At 43.0% G+C, this 24088-nt stretch overlaps 1 protein-coding gene across 11 annotated transcripts in view; it reads right to left on the bottom strand.

The window, feature by feature from the left end:
• The window catches only part of CDC14B (cell division cycle 14B), a 78644-nt gene that overhangs the window by 17042 nt on the left and 37514 nt on the right, over nt 1-24088 (bottom strand). For 6 of the 11 annotated variants that reach the window (XM_053292381.1, XM_053292382.1, XM_053292383.1 and 3 more), the window contains exons 5-13: nt 22657-22733; nt 16979-17045; nt 10178-10240; nt 9716-9803; nt 9319-9549; nt 7259-7397; nt 5880-6033; nt 5234-5331; nt 676-789 (exon numbers count right to left, since the gene is read on the bottom strand). In XM_053292381.1, the coding sequence (XP_053148356.1) occupies nt 676-789; nt 5234-5331; nt 5880-6033; nt 7259-7397; nt 9319-9549; nt 9716-9803; nt 10178-10240; nt 16979-17045; nt 22657-22733 (1031 nt within the window). Of the gene's footprint in view, nt 1-675; nt 790-4126; nt 4259-5233; nt 5332-5879; nt 6034-7258; nt 7398-9318; nt 9550-9715; nt 9804-10177; nt 10241-16978; nt 17046-22656; nt 22734-24088 lie in introns of all 11 variants that reach the window. The other 5 variants (XR_008315505.1, XR_008315507.1, XM_053292386.1 and 2 more) reach the window with 3 other exon arrangements.

The following is a 24088-nucleotide window of genomic DNA, read 5'->3' as shown; positions in this document are numbered from 1 at the left end:
CAAAAAAACCCAACACAAAAACTCATGAACCCCTGAGGGGTTCATTCCGGGGTCGGACCAAACGGGGTGGTTGGGCTCGACCCCGAACAGTCAAACTGGTTCAACATCAAACACATTTGATGTCGATCCTGTTTGTACATCCCTAAAGCAAAGCAACTAATGTCTGGGCTCCCTGTGAGGGTAGAGCTCTTGCTCCATCCATGTGAAGCTGAGGAGAATGTGGAACACTGTTTTTAAAAATTAATCATTTAATTAATCAACTAAATGATGGGGTCCTGTGTCATACCTAAATTATCCATTTTCTGACACAATGAAAGTAAAAAAATGCATATCGTTTAGCTCTCTGTCCTCTCTGCTTTTAACTAGAAGAGGAGATAAATTCTCTCGACTGTTGTACTTGGAAGAGTATCTTCAAGCTCCCAGGTTCCCTTTTATTACAGGACTCATTTTAAGCTCATTTTATACAGAAGGCCAAGGCTCTATTTGATAGAACTTCCACATCTTTGTTCATGATATATGCTCTTCAGACTTCCAGACCTAACTCAAAAGGTTCAGATCGCCACACGGTCTTGCAACACATGAGCAAAGAATACCTTTGACATCAGTGGGAGTCTGAATTTTATTTAAAGTTCAGCTTTGGTAGACAGTGTCTGGTTTCAGAACAGCAATTCTCACCTTTTAAAACTGCTTTTTCTTGCAGTAGACCTGGTAGTTCTTTCACTAAGGTCTGCATTGTCAGAAATGCTAGGTTCAGAGTTACTTTTCTGAATACTGGAGTGCAGAATTACACTGAAAAGACCAGGAGAAACAAGTTACAGAAAACAAAAGAGAAAATGAAAAGTGAAAAATGCACTAGAAGAGCGATGTGACATATGGTTTTCCAGAAAGAAGCCTGAAAAGATAGGATTTTATGTGCAGATGTATGATCTCTTCTCAGCAAGTGTGTGGTGGTAGTTAGATAATTGATGTGCTTTAAAAATTGTTCATAGTCTTCATTCCAACCATTTTATTTAATCCTCTGGCTTCAAGTTTTTATTTCTGACAGGAAGAAACAAAAGATTTTTACCAAGATTTGCCTTATGACAGACAAATAACCTACCACATGCTTACAGACCTTACATTACTCGTCAATTAAAAATGATGACTGCATTGAGAAAAAGCTCTGGAACTTCTTAGCTGGCATCAAAATCCAGTCCTGATTCTATGAAATTCCATCAAATCTTTAAAAGCAAATATTTGCTCCCCTGGACCAGGTGAGTTTCTAATCAATGTAGGTGGTATTTATGCGCAACAAAAAAAGAAAACATGTGAATCTCCAGACTAAAGTATTGTATTTGCAAAAAGTAACAGCAAATGAACTTGCTAGATCTCAATACTTTTAATGAAACTGAACACTTTAAAAAGCAACATAGTTTTTACTTTGCTATCCTATTCATTAGATTTTCTTTTTAATCTTCTCATGTTTTGCTCAGCCTGTAAGGCACAACAACAGGACAGGATCAATTTCCCTCCATTTTACTACTTTGTTATCAGGCAAAAGTGTATCCTTGTCCATTAAGATTTGCTGCAAAGGTCCACTTAGAATCCTCTTTCTGAATGAAGAAAGATCTGTAGGTGTAACAGGACATTTTATGTCATGGCTCCAACACTTTGGGATGATTTGTCTAGTGAAGGCTTTCTTAGCCTGTTCTTGTGAGCAAGTAAAAGGGCTACAAAAATATTTCTTTTCAAGGAAACTTTCCTGGAGGGATAAGAGATAGTTGGCTGTGTGTGTATTTTAGGGCTGTGTGAAGCTTTGGAGGCCTAGTTGGCTTTGGTCTGCCTCGGTCCTAATCAAAGTGCCATCAAAGTTGCGGCCAACCAAAGAAAACTGAACCAAATACTTTAGTCCTCTGAAGCGTTGTTTCAGCTGCTCCTTGAATTTAAAGGGCCAGGCAAGGGGCAGGAGACAAATCACTAGTATCTTTGCTCCAAGCAGCAAGGGGTGCAGTCTCAGAAGAGACACTTTCCTTGCCACAAGGAAAGAAGATACAGGAAAGCAGCATGTCTTCTGCCCCCTGCCCAGTCCTGAAGTACTTTTGGGGTCAGGGCCAAAGTGAATCAGGAACCCCCACCCCCACATCAGATCCAGATTGAACAGAGAATGCGTCTGAATGAGTCTCCAAATCAAAGCAGGGCTGTTTTGCATGGCTGCAGAATTTTTACCCGATACATGCATTCTCTCTCTTTTTTAAAAAAGGCAGATCATGCATTTTATTCATTATAGGCATGTTTTCAAATGATTCCTATGTGTTCTGTTGTTGGTAACTCTGGATCTATTGAAAAGCTGATTTAAAAACAAAATCCAACAAAACTGAAGTTTCAGTACAGCAGTACCTCAAGAGTTAAAAACTTCCTGCCCCACAAAGGGTATGACCCAGTCAATGGGAGAGCAGCAAAATATATTAAAACCCCTCTTCTCTAGCAATAGAGAAGAGTTTCTCTCTTTCTTCATACTTTGTAAATGTGTACTTTTAAGTAGCATGTGCTGAACAACTGCAATTGTAGTGGCAAATACAAAGGAAAGAGACACTTTTAATCACTGTATGCAATTGCCTTCACTTTGCAGCATGTACCTCTGTCCACTATATTGTCTCACTGTGTTGCAGCACATAGTTCATAACTGCTACAGTAAGAGAAGAAATGTCTCACCAAGATAGTTTATTCCTCGTGCATGAATAAGCGTAAATATTTCAGGCATAATGAAACATGCATATATGTGGTGACAGTGGCTGACATGCAGAGCAAGGATGCAGCAGAACAGCAAGAGAGCAACCTGACAGAATTTCCCAACTAACTGCATCAGTGCAGTGGGGAGGCTGCAATTTTTGATGTCCTTCCCTTCTCCAAGAAGTCCTCTGTGCCACCTGCAATTATGTCCTAGAGGGTTGCACACATATCCCTTGGGGACATTTTTTTTTGGAGGGGCACACCCTTCCAGGGGAATGGGAGGGTGTCAATAATGGCTGCTTCTCCCCTGTATCAGGGCAGTTAGCTGGAAAGTTCTGTTAGGCTGCTCTCTTGCTACGCTGGTGCATCCTTGTTCTGTATGTCAGTCTGTATTTACTGCATTTTTAATTTAAGATGTAGGGTACAGTAATCTCAAATAATAACACTTCAAAACACAACAAAGGGCTGCAACTATAAGACATATTCATTAAAATAAGCAATTTCTCTCAGTCTCATTTTGTAGATCTGAATAAGCACATATGATTTATTAAACCTTCAGGGTGAGGGGAGCTCAGGGCCAAGGTTACAAGACAAGACAATCCTTCAGCAAAGACCTTCTTGTAGGAAAAAGAAAATATGAAATACTCCAAAGAATCACTAGGGGGCATAATACCTCATTTGTTAAATTTTCCTAATGCAATGCAATCCAAGTGATAAAGTATTACTCTGCTATTACCATCATAAATTCAGAGATGAAAAGGTGTAGGACTGGTATATGCTTTAGATAAAATCTAGAATGATAGCAGCATTCCATAAAATAATAGGCCCTGTTTCATTCTGTCTCCACAATTAATAGCTTCTCCTACAGCCCAGGTTTGCTTAAGCCCCAATGCGTTCCATGTGCCTTATTTACAGTTGTGAGACAGGATTGCAGCCTTAAATGCTTGACCTACCTAAATGCACACTAGCCACAGCTCTTCAAATCTGCAGTCTAAGATTCAAAGTCTAATGTAGATAACATGAGCAAGAGAACTGCTCAAAGTATTCTAGAACTGGTAGATAAACCCAAAATAACCAAAACACCTTCCTGTTTTGACACAATGAAACAACAGCCACACATTGCATATTGCTAGTTCAATGTTTTCTGCGTAGTATTCAGTCTAGTACACAGACCAGAAAAGCTTCCAAAGTAAAAGGGTCTCTTTCCTCTAATTGTCAGTTTTCAAAGGGGAATTCTAAAGTAGCTAAATCATTATTCATGTACTAACTCATTTTTGCTGTACAAGCAACAAGAACAAGTTAAATGAACCCTTGCAAGAAAAAAAACAGAACAAAAAAGCTAGTAAAAGCTTGATGCATGCGTTTATGAAAGAGGCAAGAAGGTGAGCTACTGTAGAGAATGTAATGGGGCACTTACAAGGGGGGGTCCTGGTGGACCTATGTTCTTAAACCATCTAGACAGAATAGCAGGTTGGGAAGAAGGGAGCCACACACAATCCACCAGATGACAATGCTACTCAGGGTAGAGACCAGCATAGCTAGTAGACATCTAAAAGGGGTGAGGGTGGGGAGGAAGAGATGAACATGAATTCAAAGGGGGATGAAAGCAAGATTTTTTTTTTAAAAAAACCAAACACTAGTGGTATAACATTTCAGCCAGTTGCAGTTAAAAATGAACAAACACCTATCAACTTTCACTTGGGAAAACATCCCCCCTCTACCACCCATTCAAAGGTCATGCTGCGTTTGCAAGGAGAATATTTGATAGGGTAAATGCATCCAAGCACAGTAACTGAATATGCAGATCTTCTCACATCAAACAACTGCCTTAGCGACAAATTAATTCTAGATCTATCCAAATGCCATTTAACAAAACCAAACCTTGTTTACAATATAGCTTACCAATATTAAACACTCTCTGTGGACCTACAGTATAGGTTAATATGCTCCTGCTTCACTGACATTTATCTGTTCAAACTTCAACAATACACACAGACATAGCACAGATGAACATGTTATTTCCACATTCAAAATTATATTTAAAAAGTACTGCATACTTTTGACCAAGTGTGCCTTATTTCTAACCATAATGTACATGCAAGAAATTTCTTTCAAACACATATGGCATGATCTATCCTAACAATTTCCCAAAATGAAAGCAAACATCTTCTGACAAAAATGAAGACTATGGAAACTAATCTCGCAGAGTCTTTTAATGTAGCTGACCTCACTTAAATACACACTGCGACAAAGAAGCATTGACATAATGCCCAGTTCAAGGTAGTGCTTTGTGGTCTACCCAGTGGGCATGTTAAGGTGGGGAACAGGTACATCACAGTAGCAGAGAAGAGGACTTATTGATGACAAAGGAACAAGACAACAAGACTTCAATAATGTGATGAGAGCTAATGGCAATGAATGTGTACTACTTTTAAATTACATAAACATACCTATGTCGGTCTTCAATAAAGCAGCAAAGTGACTTTGCTCTATTTTTACAAAAGAGAAATAAAATGTAACTTACGTTAGTGGAACTGAATTTGCTTTTGCCTGCCTTTTACTTTTCAGGACACGAAGCTTATCTCCTTGTGTTACTGTGTTTGCTTCATCTTCATCACTGTACTGTAAATAAATGGCAAGTCACTGGAATTATTTATATCAAATTTCAAAATCTTACTATCAATGCACAAAATTTAATACACACTGCACCAAGGGTGAACTAATTATTTTTTCCACTCAGCATGTCAACAGATTTTTGTAAATAAGGTTTTCAGCATTTTAGCACCTTGGTTTATTTTGTCGTTAACACAGATGTCAACCAACAGGAATAGACAGGAACACAGAAGAAAGCAAGAACAGTAGAAAGAAGCATATTAGCGATTCGACACACAACTCTCTCTGCTTTGTCAACACTCAAACTTTTTCTGTGTTCTTATCTCTTGTATTACTCAAGTAAAAAGAGTTAAGTACAACTGTATTGCCCATACCTCACCTGTAGAATGCGCTTTCATCTTGCTCATTTGCTGCCTACTTTTCCCTATTCTTGAATGCTTTATTAGGAACAGGAATACAGAAGAGCATACAAAAGGAATCCAGCCACTTTTGCTTTATTATGCCCTCATTTTAACAATGTCCTAAGATTTACAACAGCACAACATTCGGATGATTACCGGTTCAGAATCTTTCCTGTTGGCTCTCTTATTTTTGGAATCATTAATTGTAATGTCATCTACGCCCGTAAGAATTTTTGTAACAGAGAGTTTGTGGTTGCTCCTTAACTTTGAACGGAAAAGATCACCTTCCAGCCAAAGTTCTGACTGTTTCCTATTATGGAGAGAAAATATGTTAGAAAAAATCAGATTTCAATTTTGAATGAATGGTGAGCCATGAATGGTGGCTCACATATCATGCAGCAAGCCACCTGATAAAGTGACAGGCATGTTTCTTGCTTCCGCAACACCTTAAACCCCACTGGCAAGGCTTGTGATGGTGGGGAGGCTCTTGTCTACTAAGGAGTGAAGACACACCCCTTAGTAGTCACAGCCTCCCTGCCATCACAAGCCAGGCCAGTGGGGTTTAAAGTGCTGCAGAAGCCGTAAGCATGTCTGAAGCTTAGACAGGTAGCTATTGTGTGGTACATGAGCCACTCATTTATGACCTCGGTGCAGTTTAAAGGCTGGTACAAAGCATTCTCAAGAGGTCATGTAATATATTTCTAATTATTAAAATAAATGCTAAATAATGTAATTACCTCTCTAGAGTAATCAGATATGTTTCCAAGCAAATAGATGAGAAGGCTACTATCAGCCTGCTGGGAGCCTTAGTGGATGACCACAGCAGACCATGTAGAAGGCTATCCTTGCAGCTTCTCACAGGCCATACTCTAGAGCAGCCATGGTGGCTGCTTTGGTCATTCATTGGGTGGGTGGGGGTATGTGTTAAGCTTTCCCCATTGTAATAGCCCCCATCATGCTCCCCTAAGAGCCACCTTCCAAGGCCAGGGTGTCCTTTGGAATAGTGCCCTATTAGGCTGCCATAGGAATTTTTGCCTCCTTTTATATGCAAGTGGAAGCACTTTCTGCTTGTACACAGAGGGCTTAGATCTCACCCAGTGCCTTCAAGCCCAAATCAGTAAAGCACATGCAGCCACTGCATACTACTTATTTAATTTAGTACATTTCTATACTGCCCAATACCAAAAAAAACCCAAACCCTAGGCAGTTCACAATCTAAAAACAATTTAAAAATTAATACGGTTAAAACAATTTAAAATACAAATAAATATTCCCATATTATTGGGAAAGAAAAGAAAAAGACAAACATCTCTGACCAGCTACTACTGATCGTAGCATTTTTTGGTACCACAGATTCTGAACCTGATTCATTGTACAGCAGCAGGGAGAGTCTATCTGAGCAGTGATAATACTGTACATCCCAGTTTGGTCATTATGAACATGTGTGAAGTCAGGGACTTGGGACAGTGGCCCAATATTACTAGTTTCAGCCCCGACACAGTCATCTAAATCTTTCTGTATAAAGGTCTACTTACTCTAACAGGAAGTGCTGCTGTGATCCAATCACAGAGCCAGGTCTGCACATTCTAACCCAGGCAATGGTTTCAGCAGCAGTCATCCTGTAATGCTTCATAATATAACAGCCTATAAGTGTGCCAGTTCTGCCAAGTCCAGCTGTACAGAACACAAGAAAACTCATTCCTTATTCAGGCTTTTGCAGGAAATCTCTAATTCTAATACAACAGGACAAAAACCTATAATTGTTGTATACTGCCTCTAAAACTAAATAGTTTGGTTCCTCTGTACCACAGATCAGGCCTTTACAACATGGAATTTCCAGTACATCCGGGCAAATATTGTGACTTGAGAAACACACTATTACAGCTTAGCCTCTAAGACAGGAAATGAGAAGATAAACTACAGTGTTCCCTATGGTCAGGGCAAAGTGCCTTTCTGATGACTTCTGAAAACCAATGTAAACAGCCAGGGCATTAATGGATCCATCTTGGTGGCAACTCTCCAGCATTTAGTTCTCTCACCTCCGAACTACTTCTGACAAATCCATGACATGTGCATCTTGAAAACACATGGAGCATTTTACCTAGTGATGGATTTCGTGCTAGAAGCAAGTATGGGATGAATTTAACTCCATATTTGTATTGTTTAGCACCTGTTCTATTCAAGTACTTGGTCAAAATTCTCTTTAAAATGCTACAAACTCCACTTGGTCTATGAGATAGATTCAAAATGCAAATTCATTTATTTAGGTTTTTATTTAAGAGGACAGGATTCTTAAATCCAGATATTCTAAAGTATATTAAACAAAAGCAGCAAATGCTTAAAATGCAGTAGCTACAAAACTGATTTCAGGAAATGGATAGGAGTTTGTTTCAAATGCAACATATATTTTGGAAGAGCAACAATATGCTACCTGAATGAAGGAAACTTTCAAAGTGAACTTGGCTTGTTAATTTGATATTCCATTTCCAATATACACAAAGCAAACTGCAATATTCAGTTTGCATCCATGAAAAGAATATTCAAGGTGTTTTTTGTGGGGTTTTTTTGTAGGAAAGGTTGATCAGCTACTCATCTATGTACACAGGCACCTTTCTTCCATTCACTACTTCTTTGGGCTTCCTGTACCTACTATGCTGCTTTTTGTTTACCACCCATTTATAGACTAAACACATTTTTACAGTAGGAATGTTGTAGAGTAGACTGGAACGCAGGGTACAAATAGAATTTTCAGAGTCTTCTGCTAAAATATCTCAAGCTGTCCCAGCAGGCATGTAATCTGAACTCATCAAAGTCTGGTTCCCAAGCCACACATTTGGCTGGCAATCTCCACCCAACTTCAAATGTAGGCGACAAATGGGTGAGGAATGTTGAAGCTTGCAAACCAGACTTTGGTGGATCCAGATTACATGCCTGCCAGGAGCACACATTCCCCAAGAACCAGAGGTCACCATAAACCAGACTTGTGGCAAATCATATGAAGCTGCCTGGGATTAATATAACAATCAAGAGGCCACAGAAGTTGGGATGAAGGAAGAAATGCAAGTCTAAAACTTTCTAACCATACTATGGTCTTAGGACAAAGGGTGGAATATCCCACTCCTACTACAAATAATTTTAACAGCACAGTCCTACAAGTCCTTTTTAAATTCCTGGCAGGGGGAGTGTTTTAAAATGTAACTGATGACTAAACAGGTTAATAATGCATACATTTAATACATTTTAAAACATGGAGTGTTTTTTTTGAGAGCCAGCGTCGTGTAGTGGTTAGAGTGCTGGACTAGGACCGAGGAGACCTGAGTTCAAATCCCCATTCAGCCATGATACTTGCTGTGTGACTCTGGCCCAGTCACTTCTCTCTCAGCCTAACCTACTTCACAGGGTTGTTGTGAGGAGAAACTTAAGTATGTAGTACACCGCTCTGGGCTCCTTGGAGGAAGAGTGGGATATAAATGTAATAAATGTAATAAATAAATAAATAAAATGTGGCTGATGACTAAACAGGGGTTAATAATGCAAGTTGTGCTGCTGTTATAAAAGTTTAAATATCAATAGTCTGAAGTTATCATTTCTATACCTTTGCAATGAACCGCTATAGCACCTTCAGCATTTTCACAAATATTTAAGAATGTCTTGACGATGGTATCAGTTGGTATACTTCCATCGGCAAAGAAGAGATCGTAATGTTCAAAGCCAGCCTCCTTAAATCTTTTTGAATCATACATTCTTCTGTTTAGGCGAATTATAGTGGTAACATTATTTTTTTTGAAGTAGGGAAAATAGGCCTCAGGGGCATGATGTGGGTAACCTGGAAGGAAGTAATAACAAAAAAGGCATAGGATATCAAGCAAGCCACCAGACAAACCAACCTGTTCAGGTCTTTATTTCTCAAATATAGTAATTTTATAGCAAGAAGCCCAACAAACAGCAATGCAAATGTTTATATCCCTTTCTCCTCTGGCCTCTTAACATACCATTTTCAATTCTACTTCTTGAGTGAGGTCCACTGAAGGCAATGAATTTATTTGGTATTATCCAGTTAAAGTCTCCATTTTCTGCCCTCTGTCAATGAAACAAAATACATTGTTTACTTCATTCCTGAAATATCCCTCACAATTATTCATATTTGTTTCAGTGAACAAAAGTGAAGATGATGAGAAATGCTGATGTAAGGTTTTTGCAATATAAGAATGTGTAATTCCAATTTCATCTGGGATTATATAGACCACATGCTCTCACACTGTCATGCGACAGCCTTAAGTGTATTGAAACATCTTTTTGTTATTTACCTTACTTTCCTTGACTCCACATATTTAGATATAGACTATCTTGAAAACAGAAAAAATCAAGAGCTATAAGTAATGCATGCCAAGTGTACGCAAAGACAGTCTCAGCAGTAATTATAAGTAGTAAGCAGTAAAGAGAATGATACTTACCTCATAATGCTCATATTCTTCTACATCGAAACTACTGAAATCAAGGAAGCCATACTGCAAAGCCTAAAATCCAAATGATAGACATTTTAAACAGAAAGAAATTTTGTAAGTGTGTCCTTTACGACTCTTGATCAATAGATCATCTTCTATGTCTGAGCTAAAACTTCAGCTTATCTATAATGCTACACAAACATGATATAATGTTATATGAAGCACTTTCAAAACTCAAAAAGAACTATATAAATGCTGTTATTAATATGATCAGTTGTTCTGGCTTATTTCAGTCTTCTTTCTTTCACTAAGTGACATTTTAAATTTGAAATGGTTCAGATATAGAAACATTGGTCGTCTTACTGTGAATGTTCGTTCTTCCCAGTGAATGGAGGGTATCCTGTTAAATGGGTTGTGACACTCACTTTCTCCTATAGACAGGATCTCATGATTCTTTGATTTCCCATGTTGCTTTGGTGGAGCTCCTCCTCAGTTTTGAGACTGTTATGCGACGGTGCAATGAAATGAAGACTTCAACTCCGGAAGAAAGAACACATAAGCACCTAAATAATGCAAACAAACTAACATAGGAGGCAACATATCAAAGAGGGTACAGGTCACTGTACAGACTCTACCAGTACCAAGAGTGTACTGTGTAGGTTTGAATAAGGAGTGTACATATGTTAGTAACTGAGAACAGAATGATACAAAGAGTCAAAGAACATGCCATCAAGGATAACATGGAAGGAACAAGACATGAGGCAGGAGGTCCGAATCAGCCTAATCATAAAAAATCAAATTTGGCTCACCATCACGGGTGGGTAGGATACCCACTGTTCACCGGGAAGAAACACGGTAGGACTACCAATGTTCCTTTCCCCCACCGGTGACTGAGGATATTCCTTTAAATGAGATATACTATAGCAGTATATCAGGATGCGGGCAGAGTGGGGAGCGATGAGAATAGAGGAGGCAGAATAAAGAGATGTTAGTGTGAGACCACTTGCTGAAGCACCATGCACCCGAATGCTGCCTGGGCTGACTAATGCATGGAGAGCTTGTGTTGTCACACAAAGGGAGGGACTGAGGACCATGTGGCTGCCTTGCAGATGTCCTCAATAGGTGCATTAGCCGTGGATGCTGCGGAAGTGGCTGCGCTTCTGGTGAAGTGTGCGGTGATCTTGGTAGGATGAGTGAGGAGAAGAGACTCATAGGCTAAGGTGATACAAGCCTTGATCCAGCATGCCAAGGAGGCCTTAGATGGCTTAGTTCCTAGGGAAGCTGCTTGGAAGGAAACAAAGAGGGCATCGGTGCATCAGAGCCCCTTAGTCCTATGTAGATAGATCTTCAGAGCCCATCTCACGTCCAGTTTGTGCCACATGACTTCTCTCGGATGAACTGGTTTAGGACAAAAGGAAAGACATACAATGTCTTGATTATGGTGGAAAGCTTGAGCACTTGCTTGAGCACTACAGAGTCCAGTTAGAAAATGCAGAAATGCTTGCGTATCAACAGCGATCCAAGTTCTGAGACTCTCCTGGCAACTAGGAAGAGGACCTTGTAGGTAAGAAGCTTCAGTGAAGATGAGCGAATGGGTTCAAAGGGAGCCTGTGTAAGCACGTTCAGCACCTTGTTGAGATTCCATGTGAGAAAACTGTGTACTGTGGGAGGTGCCAGATTGTTTGCTCCCTTGAGGAAACGTATGACGTCCAGATGGCTCATAAACGATTCCCCAGCTTGGGGCCTGAGGACTGAAGAAAAGGCTGAGGCATGGCACCTCAAGGTGGCTGGTCTGAGGCCCTTGTCTAGGCCTGATTGAAGCAAGTCCAGAAGTTGTGGAGTGGAGACCTTGAGTGGCTCAAACTTCTTAATGCTTGACCCAGTCCAAGAATGCAGATCAAGTGGTCTGGTAGATATGTATTGTGGACTGTCTGTGGGTGGCGAGGATGGTATCCTGTGTGCGTTTGGGAATAGTCTTTGGTGGCTAGTATGGCATGTTCAGTAGCCAAGTGTGAAGGTGATGCCAGGACAGATCGGGGTGTAGCAGGGGTCCTTGAGAGAGGAGGTCGTGATGATCTGGCAGTGAAAGCGGAGCCAGATGGTGGAATCACCATCTACATGGCCAGAAGGGTGCCACTAGAAGGAGAGGGGAAGGTTGGCCCCTGAATCACTGGAGAATGTGAGGAATTAAGGCTATAGGAGGGAAGGCATAATTGACACCAGCGCATCTATTCCTGCTGCCTGGGGATAGGTGTATCTGCTGAAGAAGGCTGGTGTCTGGTTGTTGGTTGGTGATGCACAGAGGTCCAGGTTTGGCTGGCCAAAGTGTTCTACTATCACCTGGAACACCTCTGGATGAAGGTGCCATTCCGCCTGATCTACCTAGTGCCTGCTGAGCCAGTCCATAAAGGATGTTGTCCTGCCCTTGGAGGTGTTCTGCAAGGAGCGATGCCAGGTGTGTGTCTGCCCATGCAAAGGGCTGGTTGGATTCTTCCATGAGGGACCAGGACCTGGTGACTCCCTGCCTGCTGATGTGTGCCTTGGTTGCCACATTGTCTGTTTGGATCAAGATGTGGCAACCTGCTAGATCATCTGCGAATTGCAGTAAGGCTAGGCTCCATCCAGTTGATGCTGTGGCGAGCTTCTGTGGTAGTCCAGGTGCCCTGGGTAAACAGGTGACTGCATTGGGCTCCCCACCCGGTGTTGCTGGCATTGGTCATGACAAGTGTCTCTGAGGCATTATGGAGGGGAGAGCCCCAGTCCAGTGCTGGGGATGACCACCAGTCCAATGAACGACGAAAGGATGGCGAGACCGGCATTATATGTGATTGGAAGCCAGGATGTCATCCTGGTGAGGTAGGAGGGCCCACTGTAGTGGTCTGGAGTACCACCTGCCCCAGGGACGATGTCTAGGCAAGAAATCATGCTGCCGAGGAGCTGTGCCAGGGTCATGGTATCTGGAGAACAGCGCGACTGCACTAGACAGACTAGGGAGCGGAGCTTGGCCTTCCTGTCAGATGTGAGGGTGATGGATTAACTCCCAGGTGATCCAGGGACTAGGAGGGGGTTAGGGAACTCTTGCTGTAGTTGATGATGAAGCAGTGTTCTTTGAGGATGTCTATGACCTTCTGAATGTGCTTTTGTGCTAGGCTGAGGAATGATGACCTGACAAGGAAATAGTCTAGTTAAGGGTAAAGGTGAAGGGCCTAGAGGCACATGTATGCCACCAGTGTCACCATGAGTTTGGTGAACAGCCTGGGGGCCGATGAGAGGCCAAAGGGTAGGGCGTTGTATTGATAGTGTCTGTTCATGTAGGCGAACCTGAGGAACCTGTGGTGGGTGGGCAGGATGGGGATGTGTAGATATGCGTCCTGGAGGTTGACTGATGTGAGGAAGTCCCCCTTTTGGGTTGCCTGGACTATGGTGTGTAGAGTTTCCATCCAGAATTAGCACTTCATGGTGAACTTGTTGGGGTTCTTCAGGTTTAACAGCACCCACCAGGACCCATCTTTCTTTGGAACCAAGAATAAAATAGAGTAAACGCCCTGCCATGATTCTGTCATGGGCACAGATTCAATCGCTTGAATCCGTATGAGGTGTTGGATGGCTTGCATCATAAGGTTGTGCTTTTCTGGTTTCCTGGAGGAAAGCATGGACCTGAAGTGGTCAGGTGGTGTGGACTGAAAGTCCAGTGCATGGCCACTGCATATGGTCTCCAGGACCCAGGCATCCTGAGTGGAAAGGCTCCAATGATGTATGAAGTCTGAGAGCTGACCCCAACATCACTGGGGGTGGATTGGCATCATTGCCGAGTCTGATTTCTGTTGGCATTGCGAGGAAACTGTTGTGAGTTGAAGGCCCGATTGGATTGGGCCGATGTGGTGAACTGGTGAGGTCTGGAGGCTCATTGCTGTCAGCAGGCTGTACAGGGTTGGTTGGAATCTCTGGAGCAGTTGTAGGGGCCAGTTTGGGCGGGAAAAAAACTTGTAATGAAAGGAGCATCTGGAGTCACGTGACTCCTCCCCACAAGAAGAAGGCATGGCCTTTTTCTCATTTCTGGTTTAAGAACATAGGAAGCTGCCATATACTGAGTCAGACCACTGGTCCATCTAGCTCAGTATTGTCTACAGAGACTAGCAGGGGCATCTCCAAGGTTGCAGGAAGGAATCTCTCTTCAGTCCTATCTTGGAGATGCCAGGGAGGGAACTTGGAACCTAGATGCTCTTCCCAGGCAACTCCATCCCGAGGGAAATATCTTACAGTGCTCACATGCGTAGTCTCCCATTCATATGCAACCAGGGCATATGGTTTCTACTAGTACAGGGTCCAGCGAGACCCCAAATAGCTTAGCACCATAGAAAGTGGAGGAGGTGAGATTGACTTTGGATATAAAGTCTGCATTCCAAGGTTTCAGCCATAATCCCCTGCAAACAACTACATTGGAAGCTAGAGCTCAGGCCAAAAATTGTACGTCACGAAGACAGCAGCCTTTGATATCTTGGATAGGCCCTGTTTAAGTTTGGGATGACCAGGTGGTAGTTGGCTGATCAGGTCCTTGGCCCAGACCAATGTGGCTCTTGCAAACACTGAGGTGATGGAAGAGGCTTTGAGAGCATAGGCTGAAGCTTCATGGGACTTTCTCAGTGAATAATCACCCCCGAGACCAGGGATGTCACTGGTCCGTCAAACAGAGGGACAGCCAACTGGTCCTGCATATCCTTAAGTAAGCTACAGAACCTTTTAGGAAAGGTGTCGGGTGCCTTAGAAGACATAGTGTTCTGCCTTGTGGGAGGATGTGGGAAACATTTCCAACACGAGTGTGCATTATCTGTAGAACTAGTCTTTGGATTGGTTTGGAGGCTTTTGCAAGCCTTGTTTAGGAGAACATCAAAATCTTCAGGTTTAAATAACTTTGGTGGCGGGCTGAGTTCATCAGGGTTCACATCTGAGGACCATTCGCTTTCCTCCCTGTTAATAGGTTCTGATCTAGAATCAGGAACTGAGTGGGAAGACTGTGATCTAAGTGGTGAGTGGTGAACTGGCAGATTTCCTCCAGTAGGTAGCTGTGGTGCCAAGGCCTAGTTGGTGGAAGGAATGAGATCCCTGGCAATAGGAAGAGATCTACCGGCCCCAACATCTCTGGGGATAGAATTAGGACAAAGGGAGGTGTCTGAAGCAGAGTGCATAGATGCGCAGATATATGTTCCATAGGTCTTGTAGGTCCCAAAGCGATGCAATGTAAAACTCCCTCAGTTCGGGGCTCAGGTATGGGGGCTAATTCAGTCCTGGGTCCCAGCTTCATCTCTCTCTCTCTATTTGGGGTGCAGAGGTGTGAACAGGATCTGGATCTCCTAGGTCTAATCAGGGGACTGCTTCTGTGATGGCAAGCACTGCCCCTCTAATGGTCCCTGGGATCAGGGGAGTATTTGCACTCACTGTATGAAGACCTGCCTCTGCGCCTGTGGCGATATCATGGCCGAGCTCTGTGTCTGAATCAGACCCTCTCGCGGGGGGAATAGCTAGCTGGGAGAGGCTGGAGAGAACTAAGGACTGTGAGCTCTCTCTCCTGGCTCGTGACTGCATTTGGAGAAGTGGAGGGGCAGCAGGAGGAACGGTTTCAAGCTGTGGAATGGGGAGCGGAGGCTCCTGGGGTGGGGCCAGATTTGTAGAGGCAGGCAGCTGAGGAGTGGGGAGGCCCCCGGGACAGTGGACCTCCCTGGCCATGAGTTCTCTGACCTATCTTGAGAGATCAGCTGGCAAGCACTTGCCATGGAGGGAAGGTGGGAACGGGAACGAGGGAGCAGAGTTCCGAGGTTCCAGCTCCAAAGGCAGCAAAGTGGGTACAGGAGGGGAGTATGTTGCATCCAGATTACTTACCAGTGGCTCCCAAAGTGGTAGTAGTAGTAGGAGCAGCTCTGATGGAGTTTCTGCCAGTATAGAGCGTGTTGGAGACCCAAGTGGGCTGTTTGCACGGGAGTGGCGGTGTGTTAGGAGACTCCATGTTCTCCTGTTGCCGACGCGGGGAGGTTGCTTCCTCAACTGGACAGGGTAGTGCGTCTGCTGAGCTTAAGTGCTCAAGGTGAGCCAGTGGCAAGGTTTCTGCATGGTACACCAGCACCTTGATGGAGATGGGTGAGCGGTGAGGAGGAGAGGTGCTATCGTCAGGCAAGGTCTGAGTAGCTCTAGCCGTTGACTGTTGCATCCACCTAGATGAAGAGTGGCAGTGCCTGTGCCTTGCCAAGACACTCCCTAGATCGCATCTGCTGAGCGTGTCTTCGGGTTGGGTACATGCAGTTCCACGCACGCTCTGATCCTTCCTCTAGTAACCATGGGCTGGGAGTCCTCCAGAAAGGAAGGCGTCTGTCACCGTCGCTCCATGGTATCAAAAACAGAAAAGCAGCTGAAGGGGTGGGGGAGAACGAAGGAAAACAAAAGTGGAGAAGAACAGGGGAATTCTTTCCTTTAAAAAAAAAAAATAAGAGGATCCAAAAAAGGAAGGTGGGGAAGGGAGAGCAGATGAAGAAAATAAGCAGGAAAGGCAAAAAGGACAAGACAAGGAAGAAAAACGCTGAATAATTCAGGAACTCGCTGACAGAGATCCAATTAGGAGTGAGACAATATTGAAACTGGGAAGGAGCTCCACCAAGGCAACATGGGAAATCAAAGAATCTTGAGATCCTGTTTGTAGGAGCAAGTGGGCATCACAACCCATTTAAAGGGATACCCTCTGTCACCGAGAGAGAAATATATTGTTTTATATGAAGTACAGGTTAACAGATCGAATTCACAAACATGAAAAGTTTTACTAACCTTATTTATTGCATGAAAACAGTCAAGCAGTGTTAAATGAAAACTGCAAGTACCAAATGCAGCATCCCTGCAAGGCATAAACATTTGAATTCACTTTTGAAAGTAGAAAATAATTTCAGTTTCCTAAGCAACATATTTTAAGCTTTCCAATCTAGCTACAATACACATAATTCAGTGTTTTCTTCAATCAGTTATAAATGGTTTCATTTGGATAAACCGTTCACTTGCCTAGTCTGCAGTTTTGTAGTATGCTGTCCCTGCTTTTTCAGAATTTTACAGCAAATCACTAAGATTATTCTAACTACTGCTTTCCAGTATCAATTCCTGCCATTGAAATATTTCTAAAGCTTGGAGAATAGTGGCATAGAGACAAAGTTATTTGCAAAATATTTGTGTGAGGGAGTGAATTTGTAACTGATGTACATATTTGTGTGTGTTAGAAAAAATGTCACATTTTTAAAAAGTTAGTCTAATACAGCTGCTCAGTTTCGACCCTCCTGCAAACAACTCCCATAATCCCTGGATACTGTCACTGTGGCTAGTGATTATAGCAATAGCACTTACATTTATATACCGCTCTATAGCCGGAGCTCTCTAAGTGGTTTACAATGATTTTAGCATATTGCCCCCAACATTCTGGGTACTCATTTTACCGACCTCGGAAGGATGGAAGGCTGAGTCAACCTTGAGCCCCTGGTCAGGATCGAACTTGTAACCTTCTGGTTACAGGGCGGCAGTTTTACCACTGCGCCACCAGGGGCTCATTATGGGAGTTGTAGTCCAAAAACAGCTGGGGGGCCTTAGTCGAACAGGCCTGGTCTAACAGCACAGGTGCATTAGAAGAAGATCTATATATTTAATTATCTTGGGACCATGCGTGCCCAGGATTTGGCGACGGAACTCTCACGACATGCTGCAAGAGTTCGGGACTGAGGGAAACGTTGGTTGGGGGTTGGAAGAGCCTGGAGAAGAAGGCCAAGGGGGTGCCACTCCAGCAGCTGTGGGCGGCTAGCAAGGGGCGGCGAGAGGAGAAGAGGCGGTGGGAGGAAGGGAAAGCAGCGAGGAGAGACTAGCGGCGCAGATGCTGTGCGCCAGTTCAGCTAGTTCTATTTTAAAATACAACAAGATGTCATCTACATTTATTGATTAAAAGACCTGTTTATCCTTATTAAAATGCCTTTAAACAGCCAACAGGGCTCAAAATACAATTTGAAATATATAGTAATAATGTGTGTATTGTGCAGACATGCGTACTAGGCAGGATGAAAAATGCATAGATGCATGTAAAATCTAAACAATGTAATAGTCACCACAAGGGTGGTACCAGAAAGGAATTTTGATATTCCCCAATACCCAACTTCTTGCAACCATTTTGGGCTTCAATTCAGATTAATATTTAAAATCCCAAGAATCTAATATAATGCTCAATTGAATAGATGAGATTATCTGCCTCATGAACACTGGATGACATATAGTGCAGCCTTATGAGGGTGGAGCAAGAGCTCCATCCCTACAAGGAGCCAGTAAATTAGCTGTGTGTGAGGTTTGGCTTGCAGTCCAGTCTGGGTAGAGGGGGATGAGGAAGAGATTTTCACTTCTTTCCCCTAGCTGCAAAAGCCCTTTTCTCTGCCAGGTATAAGTCTTTGAGGGCAGTGCAACCCTAGGGGCATAATCCCTAGGGGGAGAGAAAGAGGGGAGAGAAGTCAAGATTGCCTCCCCAACCTCCTCTGTCTTTGCTGAGCTGCAAGCCAAGTTTTGCAAGCAGCTAGTTTACTGGCCTCTTGTGAGGATGGACTTCTTGCTGTACCCTCATAAGGCTGCACTGCCTATCAGCCATTATTTCTATTACATAAGAATCAACAAAATACATTAGGATAAAAACAAATATTACTTTCTTAATGCTATAAATATGAACCTAATGCTATAAGACTGCAATCTTAAAACACACTTACTAAGGAGTATGTTTATTTGAGCTCAGTGCTTAGTATTGCAATGCATACCTACTAACTGTACTTAAGAACATCCATTATACATCATTTACCATATCAACTAAAACATCCAGACCATGCTTGACACCAACACATACTTGAAATATTTATCACCATAATTATTTGGGTTATTTATATCTGCCATATCATAAGAAACCATCAGCCCACTAATTTAAGACACTGTTATTGTTGATACTCGCTGAACTGATGGCAGGCTTTAAGAAACCTGTTGTTGGATAACTAAAGCCACCCAATAAAATTGTGTGTATGCACAAACATGTGCTCCTTAACAGCAGTAGAATGCAGGATGGATCTGTCTGTCCCATGGCAAAGGGCTGGGAACATGCAGAAGGAGCAGCAGGCTTCATTCTCGATGGCTCGGCAGCAACAAAGTAAAATGGGCTACAATCTGTGACTAGGGATGTGCATGAGCTGGTTAGATGCCTCCTTTGGGAAGCGCTGAACCGGCTTAGGCACCCAGAGCCAAACTGTTTTGGCAGGGTGGGGAGTGGTTCCCTCAAGGAGAAGTTCTTGACCTGCTCCACTGCCACCCTGCCGCTTTTCTGGATGCGGTGCTCACTCAAGCAAAGGCCACACGCAGCTGCAGAGCTGTTTCCTGCAGACTGCACGCAGCACTGGCACACACATGGCCGGCATGGCCATGCCCAGAAAAGCGGCGGGGTGGCAGCAGAGCAGGTAGGGACCTGCTTACCTGCTCCTTAAGGGAACCACTCTCTGCCCTGCTGTGCCTGCACAAACGGCTCATGCACATTTTTATCAGGGATATCATTGCAAAGGGAAAAACAAGACACTTACTACAGATACTCCAATAACGTAGGCAGGGGACAGGGTTAGTTTCCACCCAATGGTGTCTTCGAATGTACTCCTCGACTTGCTCCAGCATTAAGGCTGCCAACTAGCCAGGAAAAAAATGACAGCCCCAATTGGTTTGAGGGCATCTGGCTTCCATGTCAAAAGAAAGATGGGTTTTCTGCCTCCTTGTTTGCTTTTCTCATCCCATTACTTATTTTTACATAAATATTTCTGTTAATTTTGCATGTGTGTATTGTGCAGATATGCATACTGGGCAGGATGAAACATGTATGCATGCATGTAAAATCTAAACAATTGTCACATCTGGCCACTATCTCTACTGACCTTCCCACAGGAGCACTGTTATAGTGAGAAGCCACCTAGCTGTAGCTGGCCGCCTTGCCCTCTTGGATCAGTGACCTGACCAGAGGAATGGCAGCACCAAAGGCTAGCTTCCTCTACTCATCTGAATCACGCAGTCTTGGGAAACTGCCTTATTAGTCAGACCATTGGTCCATTTAGGTAAGTATTGTCTATACTGACTGACTGGCAGCAGCTCTCTGAGGTTTCAGGCAGACATTTTTCCCAGCCCTACCTGGAAATGCCAGAAATTGAACCTGGGACCTTCTGCATGCAAACAGATGCTCTACCACTGAGCTACAGCCTGTCCCCTCAGGGACATACTTTTCAGGTGGTGCAGGGCACTTCTGGGGAAGGAGAAATTGGCAAAAAAAAAAAAAATCACACATACACCCCGCACATAGTAAGCACAGCAGAACCCAGGAAGCTCTCTAAAGTGGGAACACTTCTTTCCAAAACACAGTTAGTGAAGCTGCCAGCCAGCATCTTAAAATTAGTAGGATGATGGTTTATTGTGATTTAGGAAATATAAATAACCCAAATAATTGGGGCAAGAAATATTGCAAATGTGTGTTGGGTTTGAGTATGGACCCTGCCTGAGAGCCCCAGAGCCACTTCCACGCTGCTCTGCCTGGGGCAGGACTGGAGCAGCAACAGCCAAAGAGCTACTGCATCTAAGCCAGCCAGCAGCAGAAATGTGATAAGTAGCAGCAGGATCCGGAATTTGGGTGGGGTGTGGTGGTTAGTATGTTCTGCAGAAGAGAAGGGGGGGTGTCAGCTTGACTCGCTTTCTAGAAAAACCTGTTTTGAGTTATCAATCATGAAAGTACTAATTGTCCTCAGAACTACTTGGCCCCAGTTTTTAATCTGTAAAATGGTTAATTTTTCCTCTAGGAGGCTCTTCTCACGATTAGTGAGAAGAGCCTGGATGGGGTTTGCGGGGAGAGTGGGCTAAGACTGCTCTGGGTGGCTGAATCAGCTACCCACAAGACTGCTGGCTCCATTACGGAGCCGGCGGGGGCTGGGGGGGGATTGGGGGCCATGCGGCCCCCCAGAAGCTCTAGCATGCTGGAGAGATCCCCGAACCGGGAGGCTGCTTTTCAGCCTCCCGGTCAGGGGTCTACTTGTGAGTTGCTGCGGCACAGAGCCGCGCTGCAGCAACTCACGATCTGAAAGCCCAGGTTAGCAGAGCACTCGCTCCGCTAACCTGGGCTTAGGGCAGTGGTACTTTAGTGGGTGACCCGCTTAAGAACCACCGGGTTTGCAGCCGAGCCCGGTGGTTCTCAAGATGGGAGGAAATCGGGCTAGCCTCCACTAGCCCGATTTTCTCCCATCGTGTGAATAGCCCCTAGGTATTGCTTAATTCCTGTGTGGAATGCATGCATGTGACTTAACCTGTGGTTTGGTTAACTTTCTTGAGTTACCAGCTCTGCAAATAGGTTACTTCCTGCCAACTATGGTATCGTTGCAGTCTGGATTGCATTGTATCTGTGGACCTTCTATCGTGTATTAATGGTCTTGCTTGATGACAGGGATTTTTAACAGATGTTGCATGTACTTACATCATAGAACAATTTTTGTAGGCTTAATTCCTAGGTGTGTGTAGGCTCCATTCTTGGGCTCTGCCCAGGTTTTGGAATTTTCTTTTTTGAGACAAAAGCCTGTTTCAAATAGCTGCCATTCCTTCATATGGAGAAAAAATGCTGTAGAGGCAACACTGCAGTGGGGGAATCGCCACCAAACAGCTGGTTCCGCTTATATCGGCTGTGAACTAGTGGGGTGATGTGTGTGGATCATATGACAGGCAGTTCCCTAGTGTAAACATAAAGCTGCACAGACTTCTTTACATGAAGGGTGGACAATGAGCAGATTGGGGTCCAGCTCTGGAACTTCTGGCCATCCTTATAATGGACCAGTAACTCAAATGCACGTAAAGTAATATGGCCTCAACATGCTTTGCCAAAGCAAATTACATGTGGCCTGCTCACCTCCCCACAGAGAATTAGTGGCTAACATTCTGTACAGCACCCTGCCAGTCCAAGAGCAAGGCACACACAGGTTGATTCAGTGCAACTTCAAAGCCCAGCCACACTGCTGGTGCAGGCAGAGAGGCTCAGTTACTAATAAGGATTGCATCATTGCTGAAGCAATGATTCCTTTATTCCCAATGCGAGAGTCCTTGCTACAGTAATGATGCAATCCTTTTATTAGCAACAGAGACTTTCTGCCTTCACTAGCAGTGTGGATGGGTTTTGAAGCTGCACAAAGCCAGGATGCATGGCCTGCTCTTGGGCTGGTAGGGTGCAGTGCAGAATGTTAGCCAGTGGTGGTTTTGGGGTTTTTTTAAAGTTCTTTTAAGAAGTTGCAGGCAATAAAGCAGTTTCACAGCTCGCATATAAAAAGGTCTAGGACTCCAAATGGCAAGGGAATAAAATCGTCCTACCCCAAAGAAAGGTGTCAAATTCACATGTGTAAAAGACGGATGGAATTTGAATATAGTATGTATGTTTTATTTACCTGAAAGGAAGATATGACACATTTCCAGCCAATAAATGCCTATATACAGTTTCTGGAGATTCTCTCAGATATATTATCTATTTCAGTAAAAGAAAGGGGGAAAGGGGGAACACATTCATATGGTATGCTTGAGAAGTTAATTACAAGACAAAATTCTTTACAGTTTCTTTTTTTTAAAGAGCAGAACAAAGGATAATGTGTATACAGTGATGTAAAAAACTGAGAAGCACATTGAGTATAATATAAAGGCAGGAACAAAAGTCAAAGAACTATAAAAAGTACATAAATTATATATGTACATAAATATTTTAGGTCTTAATAATTTTAAGCTCCAGAAAGTGTTATTGCATTATAACTGCATCTCTAAATTACATGCCTATGCAACATGTTCTGCCATTTTCTTCAAGAGTAGCAAACCTGGCCCAAGAAATGTTCCAAATAATCAAGCCAATGAATTTTTAACAGGGTTGGTAAAACAAGGCTTTGAAGGCACTCCCAACATTCTGACATGTAAGCAATTATGGCCAAGGCTGTAGTGCCAGTTACTACTGGCATAACCTCTTGGGCAGCATTTCACACAGACGGCTTTTTTCAAGCACACAACACTGATGTGGTTTGCATACTCACCATAAGCCACACTGTATCTGTAATACATTGGGCCTACCTCCCACAGCCACCACACACTGACTTAGAGGGACTTTCAACAGTTCCATCTCTGTATTAATTTGTATTGTGATAAACCAATTATTTCTAACAACTTACAACTAACAGTGTTAAAGAGTGCAGTCATTTTGTCTTGTCCCACCCAAACATCAACATATTACTATAGTCATACCACTTAGTTATTATTCATTTTTAAGAGCAAGTAGTTTGAAGAGTCCAGAGCTATAAAATCACTGAAAACAAGAAATATCTCATACATATTTCATACTAAAGTTTAACAAATGCAGATTTAAAAAGAACCTTCAACCAAAATATGTTTAAAAACCTTTAAAAAAAACCCTCTATATGTTATGTGATTTAGTTCTATATTCAGTCTTCCAAAACAACTGTATTCTTCCATTAGGTGAAATAAAATTATGGGCAAAACAATTCAGCTGCTGCAATTTTTGATTATCTAATTAGCATTCCCAAGACAACAGAGCTGTACACAACATAATTACATGGATAGAGGAGGCAGGCCATTTCCCAAGAATATTCAAATCCTGTTTTCATGCACAGCTGCTATTCATTCAGCCACACAAAACACTATTACTGTTAATCTTGAACTGGGAGATTCACTGACCACATGCACTGATGTAATTGGTGTAAAGCAACAGCCACCAAAGAATTTAGGAATTAAGAGTTTTTATACAATATGAGTGTGAGCACTCTCTCTCATGGAAATATGACACCCACATCTTTAAAGAAGCTACACAGAGTTAATGTTAGT

The sequence above is a fragment of the Hemicordylus capensis genome, chromosome 2 (assembly GCF_027244095.1).
Source record: "Hemicordylus capensis ecotype Gifberg chromosome 2, rHemCap1.1.pri, whole genome shotgun sequence".
In the NCBI taxonomy this organism is placed as follows: domain Eukaryota; kingdom Metazoa; phylum Chordata; class Lepidosauria; order Squamata; family Cordylidae; genus Hemicordylus; species Hemicordylus capensis.
The sequence above is the reverse complement of the archived record's forward strand: the minus strand, read 5'-3'. Positions and strand labels throughout refer to the sequence as shown.